Genomic DNA, 19,592 nt, shown 5'->3' on the forward strand with positions numbered 1-19,592 from the left:
ATCAAATCAAGTGGTGCCATGTATCATTGGTGACAGGTGTCATGACACATGTTATCATTATATTAGAGGACTAAATTTATTTTAATTTTTTTGAATTAAGATTTTGATATAACAATAAATTGCAAAATTGATTTTAGACTTAATCGAATTTATCAAAAAATGTATCACAAATAATTCAAAGTCCAAATTAACTTGAAAAATATGTTTTAAATATTTTCCAACTTAGTCGAAGCTTTTTAAAACCAAACTCGATCGTTTTTCCGCTTTAAAGTTAAGTTTCCGAGGAATCCCTAGCAAAAGAATCAATCCCCTTGAAAAAGGATAGATCTCTTGGATTCCAGTGAGTTTGGGATCGATCCCTCAAGGAAAAGGATCGTTCCCTCGATGAAAATGATCGATCCCTTCCCTTAAAGGATCAATCCTTTTGTTACAACGATCGAATTTTTTGAAAAATGGTCGATCCCTTTCACCAAAGGATCGATCCCTTATGCATTAAATGCTATTTTTGGTTATAGGTAACGGCTATAATGATCCCCCAATGCCTCCAAACAGCTAGAATTAATGTAGAAGGTATAAATTGAAGGTCAAAGCTTTCCAAGGTCAACAAAAATCATATTGAACCAACCTACCAGCATCAAAGTTTTGCTTTGAGCTTAATTTGTCAAATTCTTTGTTGTAAACACACTTGTGAGCTTCATTGTTTATTTTGCTCAAGTGTGAATTGGGTGTGAGGTTTTTTGTTTGTTTGCTAAATTTGTAATTTTTCTTTGGAAGAGTGTGTAACCAAGATTTTGGGGTATAAAGCTTGTGTGTCTTTGTAAGGTTACACCTTATCCTTAAAGGTTTGCAAATATAGTGAATTTGAGAAATCTTTAGTGTTGATAGCTAATGTAGTGGATATATATTTGGTTTAGAAGTCGAACCACTCTAAATTGTCGTGCAAAGTTTTTATTTTTCGATTGCTTCCACCAAAATTTTAAAAGGTCAATTTACCCTCTTTTGGCATATTTCGATTGTTTATTAAGCCAATAAATTTATTTTTAATTCAATATATATATTTCCCTCCAATGTATAAGAGGGGCAAGGGGAATCCAACTTAGGACCATCAAACTTAGGACCCTTGGGTGATGTAGAAGGCACCTTTGGAATGGAGGAAAATAAATTTAATTAATTAAAAATAAATTAAAATAAATTTAGTTCTCTAATCGGATGATGACATGTGTCATGGCACCTATCACAAATGACACAAGACATCATCTGATTAGAGAATTAAATTTATTTTAATTTATTAAAACTAATATCAAATTGAAAGAATATATAGGTAACAAAAATCAATTATGTAATTATACAAAAATGTTTTAATTACCACACAACCTATTCCGTCATATGTTGACGATAAGTAGCTTAATTGAAACATTTTAATAGTTGAATGATCTGATTGATTAAATCAATACATTGATGGTTAAAATGAAATATGACATTAGTTAAATAATTACCGGTATAATTTATTCATATAAAATTTATGTACGAGACTTTATAATGTTAGAAAACATGTCATTGCATTATCTGCAGCAGCAGAAAATAGAAAAGTAATTGCTTGTGTAACTCCTAATATACAGCTTTCCGTCTAGGACATCCTCTGCTTTTAGATAATGATATCTATTTTGATGAAATCAATAGTAACTGAAACAATATAGGCTCTTTCTCGATGGGACAAACTTTACAATGATTTATGCTTCTTGGTGTATTGTTCATTAGTTGATCCTCTTTTGATATGTGTGAATAGGGTGTTTTTTATGCATTTATGAATACCCTTTGATGCTAATCAAAGATTTGACTTATCATCGACTATTATTATGATGTCATAATTGGGTCGAAAGGTAATGAAAATGAGATCACGAGCAGCATCCAAAAACCCAGTTCTTATGCGGGTTGGTTTCATTACAAATGGTAAATGGTTAGAGCAAACCTGATGGTTTTTTATGCATCAACTGAAATGGGAAATGAACATGTAACACCCCAATCCCATACCCGACTCGAATACGAGTCCGATGTGTCACATTGACTTTTTAAAACGATGTTCTTACAAAATAACAACACATTTGAATTTATCATAATAAAATACGATCATATATTATTGAATTATGTTCGTCATAACAAATTTGAAAAAAATATGTTTTCATGAACAGTACTATACGATATGAACAATACCATGAACATTGATAAACAATACTATGAACAGTGAGGAACAGTACTGTGAACAGTGTACCGATGCACAAAATTTTCGAAAAAAAATGTGTATCGATGCACTGTTACAGTAACTTCGGCAAAACACATATAAATTCATAAAAACTTATATAAATTCATAAAAACTTAAACTTGCATCAATATAAAATTACCATTTAAATATATACGTTTAAATTTATTTAAAACATTTTTATATTATTAAAATCTATTACATGTCGACTAAACTATGACTAAAACAGTCTATTATGTCGTACGGTTACTGATGAGGCGACCTTGACTGAATGCCCCAATATCCCCTTACAAGCTGTATTCAACCTACGCGTGAAATAAACACACGTTAAGTATTACTTAGTGAGGCATAATTAATCACAAATAACATTTCTACGTACAAGTTATATTTCGATATATAATCTCCAAGGAATTTGTAATTCCAAAGCATATACTATAATCTGCATTACTGATGCCATTAACCTCATTTATCAATCATTATTGGAATACATACATTCCATAGGAAATTCATATAATTCAAGTAATTTCCTTTTAATATTTGCACTCTCAGTGTTCTATCTGGAAAATCATACGCTTAGTATGCTTACCCTTTCATTTTAGCACACAAAGTGCCCTATTTAAAAATCCATACTATTAGTATGATTTCCTTATCTTTGCAGCACCCTTAGTGCTTTATCTGGAAATCCATACACTCAATATGATTCTTTTACCATTTTAGCACATAAAATACCCTATCTGAAAATCCATATTTTCAATATGATTTCCGTATCATTTAGCACACTCAGTGCTCCATATGGAAATCTATACACTCAATATGATTTCCTTATCATTTTAGCACACAAAGTGTCATTTGGTAATCACTATACATACATCAATAAATTATATTATTTTAACTATTACCACATGAACGTACATAATTAAATGCACTCACATGGTTCGCCTTGCTATTATTTCCAATACGCAATTCTGATTACTCAGCTACTTTACCTTTGCCTTTCGTTTTGCTAGACTCGGAAGCTTGATTTTGATCTACTCAAGCATTCATTAAAGACACATTCAATATCACTTATTAGTATATTGAAATCTTTCATTTCTTAAACTAAAAGAAATGCTATTTTCATTTATTATACAAGGTATGTATCGGTACACTGCACAGTGCATCAGTATATTCCTTAACGTGTGCATTGATACATTACATATGCATCGGTACACAAATTACATTCGGTGTTTATTTATTTAGGAGTGCATCGATACATACTTCTAGTGTACCGATGCACTTTACCCAGAAATCTCATTTCAAGCACGAAATTTCACTCCTTTAAGCTTCAATATTCCATGTTTCTTTTCCTTTCATGTTCCTAAGTCACATACACATGCTTAAACTCGTTAATACTCATTTTTCCCATCATTAACCTCAAAATCCTATATTCTACATGAGATTTAAGAATCATACTCAATTTTTAACATGTTATAAATCCAGTTCTAACACCTCATATCTCTTAATTAAGTTGATGACAAGTCAAATCTACAATAAAACATCCATAAACCTTCATATTTCATCATATCACTCAAAAACTTATTATCTTTAATCTCTAATATCTCATCAATAACTTAGTTTTAATCTCATTTAAACCTTCCTTTAGCTTCCATAATATACAAAGCTTCAGTCCCCATAAAAATCGAAGGAAATAACCATTAAATCGAAAACTTACCTTTTAGCTAAAGGGGAGAGTTTCCCACGGCAAGAAGAGAAGAAGATGAAAGGGTTGACTTCCTATTCCCCTCTTCATCTTATCTCTTATCTTAATTCCCCACTAATTGAATATTAAATTCAATTTAATTCAAATGACCAAAATATCCTTTTAATCATCCTTTTTTTACAATTTAGTCTAAGCTATGAATCCTATTCATTCTCGTCTTTCATTATTTAATTTAATAAATCATTTCAATTTAATCCTTAAATAAATTTTTGGAGCATTATAGAACCAATGAGTTTAAAAATGAATCATCTGATGATTGTTCAATGGTAAATGGTTAGAACAAACCTGAGTTTGTGTAATCAATCTTTAATTTCTTAAGCAAGCTTATATTCTCTATGAAACTCTTCTCTTGAAGCCAGCCCCATTATTATATTCAGAAACTGGATGATCACCTTTCATCATGAGATCATATATACCATAAGTCGATTTCAGTTAAAGATGAACAAGCGCTGCTTTCATATATCTATGACTATGACAAAAGGTGATTAAATAAAACAAGTCCCAAGCCAATTTTCCCATTATTTTTAAACATCTTTTGTATTTTGACTCTAAATTGTCGGAAGTAAATGCATAGTTTTACCAACGGTTTGCAATGCTTGGGGAATTGGTTGCGAACTGTTTGTTTGAGGGTTGGGTATTGCTGTTCTGTTTTTCTGGACTAGTTTTATTCATTGGTTGGGTTTGATGTATTGTTGGGGAGGTTGTGTTTCTTGATTCGTTGTATTGTTGTAGTTTGATGTTGTATCTTTTGGATATTGAATGAAAATTTTACTTAATCCAAAAAAAAATTCATAGTTTTACATATTGAAGGTTGGAGTGAACTAACATGTTTGTTCCTTATCGTTGGGAGATGAAGGGTTGCAGTTGTTCCTTGCAGTCAAATGAATTTGGACAATATTTGAAGATGTCGTCGTCGATGATGATGGCGTGGAGTAAACGCATAATTTTCCAGTTCAGTGAAAATATATAACATAATCAAGAAGAAAGAAGGAGAAAAAGAAAGAAGAAGAAGAAAGATGTGGGCTTAACGGCAGTTAAGTGTCACGTCAGCAAAAACTAACGGCAGAGATCTTATTAAAAACAAACTAAAAGTTCGATGATTATATCGCAAGTTTCAAAATTTAAGTGACCAAAATGCAAGTGCCCTAAAAGTTTAGAGACTATTTTTATAATTTACCCTTATTTATTATTTTGGTATAATATGATATTTTTTTATTTTATCATTTATTTTAATTTTTTTTAAATTAAATAATAATAAAAATATCATATCATACCAAAATAATAATAAAATAATTTAAAGTGACCAAAACATGTTCAATTCAAAATTTTAATGAGTAAGAAAAATTGAAAGTATAATGAATAAAATAAAAAAAATAAAGTAATTTACTCTATAATAAAATAATTTTTAAATATAATACAAAGATTTCTAATATAAAATTAGCTAACCCTGTTTTCATATGTAATAGAGTAAGGGAGATGTACGATAGCAGATTGCCTCTAACGCTAAATTGAGAGCAGCTTCCGTGGGAAACCTTCGACAGTCAGAATTATAAATTGTTCACCGTGAGACTCGATCTCACGACCACAAGATTAAAATCCTTGCGCTCTACCATAGATATTTCTAATATGTTTAACCGAATACAATGATATATAGTTACATATACAAGCTATGTTAATTGCCTAATATTAAAATCGCATGTGATGGGGTATGGCTTTTTTCCGGTCCTCGGTAGGCATTTTAGTGGATTTTATAATCGTTCTTATAATTTGTCTGTTTTATCGAATAATATTTCAATTTATGATTATATTTTTAATAATATTGCTTTTAATATTTATAAAATAATATATTTATAAAAGTATAGGTGTAAGGTGCTAATGAAAATTAATTATATTTCATTGTCATTAACACTGATTAACACTTCTTATTATAAAAAAACATAAACAAATTCTTAATTTAAAAAATGTTAACCGTGGAGAAAGACGTCTCAGCTTTGATGAAGAGTCAGCCCCCATTGACTGTAACGGCGTTAAATTTATGACTCTTAACAGTTTAGCCAGTACATCCCTTTAAGGCTGCTATCGTCAGCGCCAAATTCATTCATTCCAGTCACCAAAAACAATTGCATTCAATGGTTGGAGGAGTGTGGAACGATGGTAACCGGAGTGGAAATTTAACAGCAACGAAATTGATGTGGAAGTAAAAATAAAAATCGAAGCTTGGGGTTTGAGAGAGGTGAAGAAACAGAGGTTTTACAGAGGAAGAAAGAGAAGAGGTCAGCTGAGAATGGTCAAACATTACCGGTGGTGCCGGTCTTGATAAACCCCTCTCCTTTCTTGTCTTCTTCTTTAAATTCCCTTTCTCTATCTAAAACTCTTCTCATTTCTCTTATTTCTCTTTCTCTTTTCATCTTTGAATTCCCGGTTGAAGGGTTCTTCAAAAAGCTGGAACCTTTTTTTTTCCTGATAACAATAAATCTGCTCTTTTTGGGGTTTTCTGAAGGAAGGAATGGCAGTAAGTTTCCTTTTTTTAGCTTTAGTATTTTCTTTTTTTGAGGATTTTTTGGGTGTAGTTTATACTATTCTTCTGTTTCTAAATTATGAGAATTATATGATTTTGTGCTTTTGTGTTAGGACACGAGAGAGATAAACGTAAGCAAAGCATGATTGAGTGCTTCCTTTTAGTTCTTTAATTGATTTTATATGATGCGTTTCAGGTTTTGTATTCTGAATACTGTTTATATTATTGTTGTTGTTTTTTGGTTTAGGTATTTGATTTACTGAAATGAGCCTTTGGATGGATGAGATTTTTACATGACGCGTTTTATGTTTGGGTTTGTTTCTGATCTGGGCTTATAAGGACCTAACTGCCTTGTAATCTTTGATAATAGAAAATCGAAGCATCCAACAATGTCGATTAAATTGGATAAAGAAGAATGATTTATCTGTGTGTTCGTCTTTAGTTTGTTCTTATTTCGATAAAACTTGTATATGTTCATCATCACAAATTCACTGCGTGTGTATCCGTTGTGTAAATTTCCAGGGGCGCGATCGTACCCCGAGCACACCTCGATCTATCCTTGTTTGTTTCCATTAAGGTGTATTATCCAAAATAACAAGCTTTTGTTGCCATTGCAGCAACGGCAACAGCGCACCCCTGTGCCCAAGTTTGGCAATTGGGAGGGTGAAGAGAACGTTCCCTACACAGTTTATTTCGATAAGGCCCGTCAGGGTCGTGCCGGAGCAAAGATTGTAAACCCAAATGATCCCCAAGAGAGCCCGGACTTGCATCAAGATTTTGTAGCTCCAACTACGGCTAATCCTGTTTCGAGAGCAAAACCGGAAGTGGATGAGCCGGTAGGTCAAGGACCTGCTAGAAGGGTACATGAACGCCGAAGGAGCAGGGAAGAAGGTTACCTCAAGCAATATGCTGATTCCCCGACACGACATGACAATGTCAACCGCAGACCCTCTGGGGACAGTACTCCTTCACGCTATGGTCATGGAGTAAGCTCCGGCGAAGCACCAAAACGCCCTACAAGATCAAGTATTGGATCTGAAAACAGCCTAGAGAAATCACCTCTTCATCACCAGGCACGAGGAACGGGGAGAGGTAGCATGGCATCGCCTGCATGGGAAGGAAAAATTTTGTACGATAGTAGCCACGGTACTCCCGGGAGATCCAGACTCAGGCCAAGTGCTAGAGACGATGAAAGTGTAAGCTATTTTTCTTTGTCCTTTCATTTTATCATTACACATTACATGAAAATAAATGAATTTGTCTGCAACACTTGATAATGATAATGCACTATGCCTGTCTTGCTTGGCTTGGGAATGACTCTCTTCTTGAGACAAACTTATCCCGAATTAAAAACTTGTCACTTTAGTCAAGCTTGGTGCTAATTTTCTGGTTTCTGGTGTTACAGCCCGATAAAAGTGCAGCTGTTCCGAAGTTTGGTGACTGGGATGAGAGTAATCCGGCATCAGCTGATGGCTATACTCACATTTTTAACAAGGTGCGAGAAGAAAGGAACAATGGGGGTAGGGTACCAGGCATGCCGGGTGATCAATCCCCGTACAACAATGCTCGGAATCGGAAGACAACTAACAGCAATGCCGTTAAGGTATGTTGTTTGGGAGCCTCAGTTACTTTTCTACGCCTACGGTTTACATACATACACATAATTCCTAACCCGTATTTCGTTGATTCCTTCAGAGTTGCTGCCTTCCATGGTGCAGGAAATGAGGGATGGGAAAAAGTTGTGGATTTGTTGTGAGTTGTGTGGGATGGATACTGTAAATACATCGAAGTCTCCTTCCGAGCAGAGTAATTCAACTGAATTGCGGCTATTATCCCTTATGTGTGATGATGATAAACACGTTCGTCTCTTTTGTTTTCTCTGTTATCTTGTATTTTCCACACTTTGCTTCGTGTCTTTTGCTATACCACATTACATTATGTTTGATACACATTCTTATATTGTATTTTAAGGTAGCGTTTGGTTCGTTGGAATGTTTAGGAGGGAATTGGAATCTGTGAAGGAATTAGAATCTGTCAGGAATTTGAATCAATTTTATATTCTGTTTGGTTGGCAGGAAATGGAATTGAGATTCAATTCCATATTCTGTTTAGTTCGCAGACATGTCAGATGAATTTGATTTCAGTAATGTAAAATGACAGAATTATCTTTCTTATTTTTTTGCTTTATTTTAGTTTGTTTACAGCTTACATGTAGTATATATTATAAAAAATTTAAAAATATTAAATTTTCATTTTATTGATTGATTATTTATTTCAATAAATTATAAAAATCATGCTAATAAACATCATAAGTTAAAATCATCGCAATCAAATATGTTAATAAGTTACCAAAAGAAGAACAATATTTCGATACATTCTAATCGGACTATGTTAATTAGTTACTAAAAAATATACCAAAAATTATTTTTATTCAATATATGAATTAGAAACCTGAACCTACACGATACAAAATAATAAAAAAGTATTTTTATTCACTAAAAACGTTGACTTAATTGAAAAAATTATATATAGAAGGGTATTATTGTAATTATTCCTAAATATATAAGGTAAAATTATATATAGAGGGGTATTATTGTAATTATTCCTAAATATATAAAGTAAAATTATATATTTTTTTCGGGTCGGTCCAGTTTTTTTCACCCTAAACCCGAACTCGACCCGAATATCACACTTAAAAAAACCCGACCGACTCGACCCGAATATCACGCTTAAAAAACCCGACCCGACCCGAACAAAATAAAGTTTCACCCAAATTGACCCGAATATATTAATTAGAAATCCGATCTGATCCGACCTGAAATAATAAAAAAATAATTTTATTTAAAAAACAATGACTTAATTAAAAAATATATATAGAGGAGTATTATTGTAATTATTCCTAAATATATAAGGTAAAATTATATATATTTTCGGGTCGGGTATTTTTCACCCTAAACCAGAACTCGACCCGACCCGAATATCACACTTAAAAAAACCGACCCGACCCGACTAAAATAAAGTTTCACCCGACCCGAAATAATAAAAAAATATTTTTATTCAAATATATAAATAAGTTACCAAAAGAATGACGAGGGTAGTATGGTCAAATTTCAATTCCCTCTGACAAGGAAATTGAATTTTATCCATACTTGGATGAAATTCACTTTCCCTCATTTGATGAAAAGTTGAAGCCATGAAGGATTCCAATTCCCTTGGAAAACTTGAATCAAACATGAAAAAGTGGTCGAATTGGATTCCAATTCCCCTAATTTCAAGTGATTCCATCTAACCAAATACCACCTAATTATTTCGTCTCCGGTTATTGAGCTTTCAGACTTTTCAAGGAATGCATGTCTAGCTATGTACCACAACTCTATTAACATGGAATTTAATTTTGGTTTTCTGCTCAGAAATCATAGTACATATATATTACTTCTGGTTTTGGAACTCAACCCGATGATTAAGGATGATTCGATTTAAAAATTTAAATTAATTCGATTTCAGAAAATATCGAATAAAATTTAAATAATAAAATATGATTAATCAACTTAATTAACCCATTTTTTGAAATTTATCAAATTGTCTAGTTTGAATATTCATCTCTTATTCCTCGTACCCTACTTCAGTATTTTTTTTTGTCATTTAAATTATTTTATTTACTAAATTTGAATCGCATCTCTTCTAATGCTATAGGATGTATATTAGTTTCTCTTATTTTTAAATAGTACTTGAAGAGAGTCGTCTTACCATAATTTATAAATTCAACTAAGTTCTTAATATTAAATAGAATAATTAAATATTTGTATTATTTGATTAATCTATTTATTATAGTAATCAATCTACCTATTATGGTGATTAATCTCACCACTGTAAATTTGTAATCTCACTATTAATACAAAAGAGAGAGGAAGTAGAGTGATTGACCAAAATGATCTTGCATATGTAAGCGAAGACGTAACCAGAATAGATGGAATCGCGCCACGCGGACACTTTTCATGCTCACACCGACCGCGCAACCTTCATAAAACTGTTGATAGTCTCGTCCCTGGTTTCAAAACCCTAGACGCCATAATTTCACCAGGATTCTTCGCTTCGTCCACATGAATTCCCCATTTTTGTTCGTCTAACTTACTTGATTCCCGGTTCAGGTATCATATTTGACCCTCCATTCTCTTTTGACTTACCAATCTTTTTTTTTATTTGATGTGTTGGAATCTAATTGATCTTCCTTTGTTAGGATTTGGGTTTCTTTTGCTTGTCGATTCTTTTCTTCTTTTTTAGATATTTCTAGTGGTTAAAGTTTTAATTTTGATTAAAATTTTGCCATTTGTTTTCTTGATATACTGAATCCAGCTGGAATACGGTGATAACACCTTTGTTGCTGTTTGTACTTTCTAGGAAGCAAAGTTTGTGAAAAAGATCTTATTTTTATGCTAAGATGGTATTCTGATCACTTTACCCATGTCCCTGTTTCATTTCTTTTATTTAAAAATTGAAACAATAAAGCGTCTGTCTCTGGATTCTGTTTTTAAGCTCTAAATCACGAGCTGTGTTTCATTTCAAGATTGAATTTTTTAGTAACTGTAATTAACGAGTATCTTAGAGTTTTCATTTCATTTTCCTAATGAAACTAATGGTTTTTAAGAACTTCAATCAAGTAAAGGAATTGTTTGCTTTTAGTGAAAATATGATACCGTATCTATTGTGAATGTACCCGAGGGAGTTGTATTTTATCATTTTTAGGTTTTATTGAGGCTGCAATCTTTGGGTAGTACTTTGAAAAATCATAAGTTGAAGATGAACACTCTTGAAGTGAGGGGGCCTTCTCTTAGAGGGTATCGACGGAGAAAGGCAATGCTCGATCTGAATGTTCCACCCAGTGAAATCCGAGAACTGGAGGGTACTTCCCAACAGGCTGGGTATGGGGAACAAACTAGCCAATCCGTACAGCTTGGACCACCTGCAACTATTGATGTTGAGGCTATTGATGATGATGTAATTGAATCTTCTGCTAGAGCTTTTGCAGAGGTATGCTTCGATTTCACTTAAGGTTTACATGAAATCTATCTTTATGGATCATTTGCATCATGCTGATTGTTATTAACTTATCGGGATTTTATCAGGCTCAGAACAATTCAAGGAGGAACCGTGGAAGGACTGTTGTTGATGTAGATTCAGGTAGTTAAATTTACGTGGAATGCTGTTTTTAGTATTTTGTTTGACCTCATGTGCTACCTGCATTGTCATACGCACATTGCATAGCAGAAGTTTTTTTGATGATCTACCTTGTAAACTAATTCTATTTATCTTCTCGAGTCAAAAGATTCCTTGTTAGTAACATTGTTGAAGCCCCATTAACGACTGAATTTTAAGGTAGATGTCCTGTGGGTTTCAATCCCTGTATTGACTTAGGTGCATTGTTAGTTTTTGTGAGATTCAGGGTCCTTGGGACAAATTGTTCTGCCCTATAAATTGTTGAATATAAGGAATTGCAGTTCATCTTTTCATATTTGAAGTCAGACTAATTAGGAGCACATCAATCTCATTCCACTTAACCAAACACAATGCAATCCAAGTGAAATCTAGGTTATATTATGTACCTTGCAATTGATTAGAAGATGCTGATGGATCAAATGCTTCTTTATGTTACTCAAGAGAATTGCAATAAAATGGAAATAAAACAGGAAGTACTATTAGTAATTTTACTTTTTCTTTTTTATGCCTATATTTTCTTAGAAGATGTAGTCACTCCTTTTGCTGTATGCTGAGCATTGGCAACTTGCCAACCATACTCCTATAGGGTTTGTGCTTACTTACAAGAAGAGAATTTGTTAATGAAAATGCAGTTCTTTGGTTTCTAACATAGTTGTTTACCCTTATTATGGGTTTGTGGTGTGTGAGTAGGATTTACTAAGGTTGATGGTATTGCTTTTCAACTTTGTTGCTTATGTTTTACTGGTGTGATTGCCTAGGTTCTTTATTTTCTTAATTCATTCTTTGTAGTTATTACCCTAATATTACTGTGTTTCTAGTTGGTGTAGCTCACATCCCTCCCCTTCTAGGCTGGAGGTCAACTGATAATAATCAGAATAGGGCCCGAAGACTTTCTCCGAGCCCAAGCGTTATGAACTTGGAATGTTCAACACAGTCGGTGGTAAGAACATTTTCAAGGAAAAATGCACATATTTCCCTACTTTTGTCACTGCACTTGTGTTCATATGGGTTCATTTCTGGTTTTTATTAAATTTATGATGAATGCTTTGGACTTTGCTGGCTGGCAGGTTGAGGAAATCATAACACCACAGTCGCCTCGAAAGGAACCAACCTTCAATTGTCCAATTTGTATGGGGCCGTTAACAGAGGAGATGTCGACGAGATGTGGGCATATATTCTGCAAGAGATGCATTAAAGCTGCAATAGCTTTTCAGCCAAGATGCCCAACTTGCAGGAAAAAAGTCGCTGTGAGAGAACTAATTAGGGTCTTCCTTCCATCGGCCTCTTGAATAATGAAGTTCAAGCCTAACTAGTAACGTAAGTGTACTATTCTATTACTCATTGAAATCAATGTCTGATAGTTTTTGGATTTTGTTGATAGTATTATAGAGTGTATAAGAGAGTATGTTGATGTGATGATTATAGTATTTTGTTTCAGGGACAATAGAAACTGTCCTAGGGAGTGCATTCAGGTGGTTGTGCTAATTTTGGAATATATGACGTGTGCTGTTTTAAGACTATGCTTTAGTGGACAATGCTTTTCATTCAATTCATCAGCAGCTCAGCTTCATTGTCATCAAGACTTGTTATTACAATTTTATATACAATTGGGTAGTTTTCGGGGGGCAAACTTGGTTAATTTGCTATATAATTTAATAATAGATTCCTTTACAATCAATAATGTTATATGACGGTGAGTTTTAACTAAAAATGTTATATTTTTAATCTGAAAGTTACAAAAGTTGCACAATTAATTATTTCAAATATAATTGAAAACGTAATTAGGATGTAATAGAATAATTATGTAATTTAGATAAAAATGTCTTACAAAAATGCTTCTAACACAGAACGTCTTCTCGTACGTGGTAAATAAATGGTATCAATCGGTTGGTATGAATGAGACTGAAAATATTATGAAAAAAAAACATTATATATGATAAAACTAAAAACTAACGATGGCTTCCCCTGGGTAAGCCCAAAAAGGCCAAGTCTCAACAGATTTATTGGCGATTGCAATGGCCCAACACTTTGACTATATAACCACCAATGCTAGATTATTATATAAGCAGCTCGAGCGTGAACAGAGGAAGTTAGCCTAGGGTTTATTTCCACAATGATTTACGACGTCAATTCTCCCCTCTTCCGCTCATTCCTCAGCCAGAAAGGCGGTTCCTCCGACAATAGGTTCTCTCTCTCTCTCTCCATTTTTTTAGCCTGATTTTATAAGCAACTTTGCTTCCTTTTTTGTTTCATTTAAATGTTATTAACGTAAATGACTATAGCCATCGGGAGTTGATGAGATCGTGACGGGTTTCTTTTCTGAAGATTTTTGTATACGGATTAAAGCTCCGTCGCCTGTTTTAATTACGGCGTTGGTCAAAGGGGAAATTTTTATTAAGTGCTTTCGTTTCAACTCGAGCTGAAACTTGACCGGATAGTATGCACTGAAATGTTTATTTCAATTATTTAACATATGTTTTGCGACTATCTGGCGAAAGATTAGAGTTCTTCCGGAATATTGTGAGATCGAACAATATGAATATGATGTTTAGAATAATATTTTTTTTTCTTGTTCAACAGTTGATTTTTTTATGGATTATATTTCCAAATTAGAGGGAAATAGTTAGGATCCACTTACACTTAGTGTATAACTTTTAATTTCACACATATTTAGTATTGTTTGGATTATTGGAGATGTATGGGTTGATATTATCTCTTTATTTTGTTTTCTGTGAATATCTTCTCATTTCTTGTTGAGCAGTGTGAACGGATTCTGTCTTGAAAATATCTGTTTCTGTCTTTCCAAGCGTAGCTTGTTTTGCTGTTTAAAGTTCTTATTTCTTCTCCCATGCTTTGTTTCAAATGACTTGCTTCTAATATGTTGGTAAAACGTTTGGTCTACTTTTCAGGAAAATGGAGGAGCATAAGCCTAAGGAACAAAGACCCAAAGCGAATGAGAACAAACCGGTTATGACAGAGTAAACAAATGCTTTTGCTTAATTAGTGTGCTTTTAAAATGTAATGGGTTGGTGGATGTTTTAGTATGGAAATGCTTGTGTGTGTTTCTAAATACCACTACTTTTTCTTGTTTGAGTTGGAATGAACATGTTCTTATCTGGCATTCTGTTCCGATATCGAGCCATTATGAGTTATATGACCAAGTTGGATTTCTTTTATGGAAGTATTGCTAGTGCAGAGCCAAATCATTGTTCATATTTCTGCCACTAGGGTTTTAATCGATTCAGTCAGTGTCACAATGATTTCTGGTTATGCCATTCGATTTAGAATCAGCAAGCTTGCGGGGATGCAAGACTTTATCTTAGGAGGGGTGAGTTTACAAAAATTTTAGGGGTGGAAATATATTATTGATAATAAATGCAAAGAACATGTTTAAATCATATGAGAATTTGACATTTTCATAGAGGTGATTTTCCACACCGTTACTCCGTCCATCCCTGTCGATATGTATGGTAAAGTGAATAATGTTGATGCTTGAAGTGAACTATACGGATTAAGACCGTACCAATGAGCCACCATGTTTGCGGAAAAGGCCCTCACCTATCAGCCTCCGACAAAATGAATGGAATTTTTTTTTTGGCTAAACTATCTTTTTTTCCCTAAGGTTCTATGATGAAGAATGAATTAGATTATTATACTGCAAAGGGTAGTAGCATGCTGTGAGGATGGAAATCGAATCATATGTTCGAAAAACGTATAATAAGAAAGATTTTAGAATGGAATTAGGTTATTAATATAAAATATTAAAATAACTAAATTATATAAAAATTTAAAAAATACTTTTTTCATTAAGTAAAGATATTAAAGTAAATATCTGAATTTGAATCACATAAAATAAAAACAATAATCATCTTTGATCAATCAATTAATTAATAAGTCTATGAAACGAAACTTAAGATCTATCCCAGGGCATGCCCATGAGTGCTGGTACCTTCCCCTGTGCACGCCAGTCCCAGTATCCCACCCTATAACTTAACTAGCCCTCTTATAAATGATAATAGGTGGACGAAATCACTTCGAAGGATTGTTATTACCTCATTATAGTACACACAAGCCTAAGCTTTACATTTCATAAGTCACTGGAGTAGCTATCGCATGTGCTATTAAATTTCATTTTCAGAAGTTCATACTAATTCAAGGAAAAAAATAAAGGAGTAACAAAAAGGGAGTACATTTGGTCCATATTAATATAAAAAATATAATCTACGGAAAAAATATTTTTATATCAATGAGTGGTCCGAAATGAAGATGATTGAGGGGGGACAAAGACAGGTAAAGTTTTTATTCTCCCTCTCTCAATCTCTGCCCTTTATTCACGCCGCTCTCTCTCAACTCTGTTTCGTCTTCCCTTGTTCCCATCCATCACCATCTTCTTCAATTTCTCACTTTCTTCACCGAAAATGTCTGAGTTTTCTTTGACGACCGCCAAGAGGAAAACTCACGACCTGTCAAGTCTTTTGCTCTCCGACTTTATACTCTTTTGTTCCTTCATTCTCTCTCACCCTCTCTACTTCTCCTACTTCATCTTCTTCTCCCCTTATTTCTTCAAGATTTTCTCTTTTCTTTCCCCTCTCTTTATCACCACTGCCCTTTTGCTTCTTTCGTGTCTCACTTTCACTCCCACTTTTGTCAACCATGAATCCAATGTAAGTTTCCTACTTACTGCCTACCAAACGCTTGTTGAAACGCTGAGGTCTAAAGTTGACGATTATGATGATGATCAAAGTGATGGGTTTGGAAGCTTTGAAGAGCTTGAAGCATTTAGGATCGTGTTTAGGGAGATGGAGTTCAAAGGAGATTGCTTTCAAGCTTTTGAAGAAGCTCCCACTGAAAACAAGAGTCCTTTAGGTGTGCCTGAGAATGAAAAACCACCGGAGAGTACGGAAACGAATCAGGTAAAGGCGCTGGTGAAGATCTTTGAAGACTTTGTCGTCAAAAAGGATGGGGGAGAAAATTTGTCGTCGAAAAAGAGAGGCAAAGAAGCCAAGTCACTTGGCGTGGAGTTCAATAAAGTTGATGAAATCATGACAGGGGGATCCAAGGCTGCGGGGAACAACAAAATAAGTGATGTTAAAGTGATGGGTGCTGAAAATGGGTACGAGCACGCTGCCAAAGCAATGGTGAATTGCCAAACAATGGGGTCGATGAGGAAGCAAAAGGAGTGGAAGAGGACATTGGCATGCAAGCTTTTCGAGGAGAGACATTCACATAATGTGGATGGTAGTGGTGAAGGGATGGATTTGCTTTGGGAGACTTATGAAACCGACTCTAAAGTAGAAACAAAAGGAAAGAAAGGTGGTGGTGGTGGTAACAACAATGGCGGCTGTTACTACGATAATGATGATTATGAGGAGGAAGAGTCGAATGGGCAATTGTGTTGCTTACAGGCTTTGAAGTTGTCGGCTGGGAAGATGAATTTGGGAATGGGGAGGCCTAACCTTGTTAAGATCTCAAAGGCACTCAAAGGGATTGGATGGTTGCACCATGTCGGCAGCAGGCATGGCAAGAAGAAAGGGTACCATTGAACCTGGATTTCACTTCACCCTGATGACTGACAAAGTAAATATGTTATTTGATTTCACATGGAATGTAACCCCTTTTTCTTGTTCCCCCCATTTGAATGAGTAGAACATCAAACGATGAATATGCAGGAATCCAACTTTGAGCATTTGATCATTTTCCTACTGTTAATGGCGAAGAAAAGTTTTTCCATTTTTCCTTCCTTGTTGTGCTTCTTATCTGCATGGTGTGGTACAATAGGTTAGTTTAGGTTAGGCAGGCCTAGAGAGAGGTGCTTTATCATTGTCCATATAAACCGAGGCAAACCTTTTTCTTTTTCTTTCTTTTTTTTGTGTCTAAAGAACGGTTAAAGGGCCCTTAAGTTTGATACATGCAAAGGAAGTTTCACCTAATGATCTTTAACATTTGTGGCAGGACTTCCAGATTTGCATCTAAATGTAACTTGCAGTTGCATATTAAACTCGATTTCTATGTGCACTCTTGTATTTTTAGGCTATAGTAATTTAAGAAGGGTAAAATTCAATAATGCAAGGTCATATTATCCTCTAGAATAGTTGAACCAACTACCTACTTTTGTGCCCTCCTGGCCACAAGTGGGCCGCAGGGTTTGTTTACAAAGCAAGCGAATTGGAAATATGCCCAAATTCTCAACTCATGTTATGATTTTGTGAACATGGTCTGCCATCATCTTTGTTTGGTGTTTTCCCTTCCTGTCTCACCGTACAGGCTTCGCCTGTTTCTTTTCTTCATTAAGCGTTGGAACTTGGAACTATTACAAAACCAATGGAGTAAACAACAATATTATCAAATATGTTCTATTTTTACAATTAAACAACAATCTAATGAGTAGACCAGTACAATTTTTCTTTCATTCAGGAATATTCTAGAATGCCTTTTTTTTCTCCTTAAAATATAATATAAAATTTATTATTTTCTCTTAAAGTTTTAAGTTCAAACATCGTGTATGTATAGGATATGAACATTCATTGTCATATGATTGAGAGTATTTGAACATATATTATCTTGTATTCGTCCTATATTTACCAATATATATATAAAATAAGGGTCAACTACAAATTTAGTAATTGAATATTACTCTTTCTCCTATTTCACTCACTATTTTATTATTTTAATGGCATGACATTTAATATTATTATTTACTATAGAAATAATTAAAAGTATAAAATTAAACCTAGATGGTACCCATCCATTGTTCGTCATTGTTGGATGTCACCGTTGATAATCGTAGATCGTTATTGTTTGGTTCTTGATTTCATTGGTCGCTTCGTCTCGACCTCTTGAATCTGTATCCAACCTCCATTTTGTCGGAATATGCTTCGAAGTCCACGAATAGGTGACCAAAAGTGAGGAAATTGAAACATCGACAACCATGGATACTGGTCGTTCGATCCTAAATTTCATTTGTCCCTTCGTCTCGATCCCATGAGTATAAATTCAAGCTCCATTTTAGCAGAACATGCTTCGAAGTCCACTAATAGGAGATCAAAATTTAGGAAACTGAAACATTTTGGTCAATATTCGCGAGTTTTGGGATATTTTATGTGAAACGACAACTAGATTCGAACTCAACGTATCAAATGGCTACTAGTTCCGAAGACCGATAATGACGAGAAGTAACGGTGATTATTTTAAATATTTTAAAATTTAAGAATAATAAATATTATTTTATTATTTATTTTAAATTATTTTTATATTTAAATTATTCATTTCATATAGTAATAATAATAAATAATAAAAAGTGACAAAAATTCAAAGAATAAAGTTGAGTGAATAAATTTCACAAAAAATTGAGTGAAAAATTTTAAAGTATAATAAATGAAATAGATTAGAGATTAAAAGTTCATTAGAAGAATTTATAATTTACCCATAAAAATAAAACGTGTAACGTGTTTATCTGGTAAATTGTTTTTTTATAAAACAATACTAAAATATTTATGACGTTATTATCAAAATTTCGAACAATGTACTAAAATATTTAATATATTAAAATAATTTTTAATATTTTATTAAAATTTGTATTTTTCTTCTTCTAAAATCTATCAATTCGAAAATTAGTACTACATGTGTTTTCTTTCTCGGTTGTAGTTGGAAGCAGTTACCACTTTACCACATTTCTTTTACGTCAAGGGCAGCATGGTGGCTTTGCCTGGCCACTCCCCAGCCATTTCTATCTTTTTTTTAATAGATAATTGTTCGATTGTATTAGTTTTTAGTTGTATTTTACCATGGCAAAAATGCCCAAATAAAGCTACTGGGAATGTTTAATTCCCAGTTTAAGGATGTTA

At 33.6% G+C, this 19,592-nt stretch overlaps 3 protein-coding genes across 6 annotated transcripts; all 3 read left to right on the plus strand.

The window, feature by feature from the left end:
• The first annotated feature begins 5,977 nt into the window (after positions 1-5,977).
• On the plus strand, positions 5,978-8,367 carry LOC120166076 (RPM1-interacting protein 4-like). The gene is made up of 4 exons (XM_039175453.1): positions 5,978-6,034; positions 7,134-7,730; positions 7,940-8,137; positions 8,230-8,367. Exons 1-4 carry the CDS (start codon positions 5,978-5,980, stop codon positions 8,257-8,259), a joined length of 882 nt encoding a protein of 293 aa, XP_039031384.1. The 3' UTR covers positions 8,260-8,367.
• A 2,215-nt stretch (positions 8,368-10,582) lies between these two features.
• On the plus strand, positions 10,583-13,378 carry LOC120165895 (E3 ubiquitin-protein ligase RNF4-like). 4 transcript variants are annotated; one of them, XM_039175326.1, is made up of 6 exons: positions 10,583-10,682; positions 11,278-11,562; positions 11,658-11,712; positions 12,567-12,688; positions 12,816-13,065; positions 13,187-13,378. In XM_039175326.1, the coding sequence occupies exons 2-5, from the start codon at positions 11,332-11,334 to the stop codon at positions 13,035-13,037; spliced, it is 630 nt and encodes a 209-aa protein (XP_039031257.1). In that variant the 5' UTR covers positions 10,583-10,682; positions 11,278-11,331; the 3' UTR covers positions 13,038-13,065; positions 13,187-13,378. The 4 variants fall into 4 exon arrangements, with proteins under 4 accessions (XP_039031257.1, XP_039031258.1, XP_039031255.1 ...); XM_039175327.1 differs by lacking the exon at positions 10,583-10,682 and having other exon boundaries at positions 10,861-11,562; positions 12,576-12,688; XM_039175324.1 differs by lacking the exon at positions 10,583-10,682 and having other exon boundaries at positions 11,081-11,562.
• Positions 13,379-13,778: 400 nt separating this feature from the next.
• LOC120165921 (wound-induced basic protein-like) lies at positions 13,779-14,782 on the plus strand. Its single transcript, XM_039175351.1, has 2 exons — positions 13,779-13,932; positions 14,658-14,782. The coding sequence occupies exons 1-2, from the start codon at positions 13,862-13,864 to the stop codon at positions 14,728-14,730; spliced, it is 144 nt and encodes a 47-aa protein (XP_039031282.1). The 5' UTR covers positions 13,779-13,861; the 3' UTR covers positions 14,731-14,782.
• The last annotated feature ends 4,810 nt before the right edge of the window (positions 14,783-19,592 follow it).

Source organism: Hibiscus syriacus, unplaced genomic scaffold, assembly GCF_006381635.1.
Source record: "Hibiscus syriacus cultivar Baekdansim isolate YM2019G1 unplaced genomic scaffold, ASM638163v2 tig00111621_pilon, whole genome shotgun sequence".
Lineage (NCBI taxonomy): Eukaryota > Viridiplantae > Streptophyta > Magnoliopsida > Malvales > Malvaceae > Hibiscus > Hibiscus syriacus.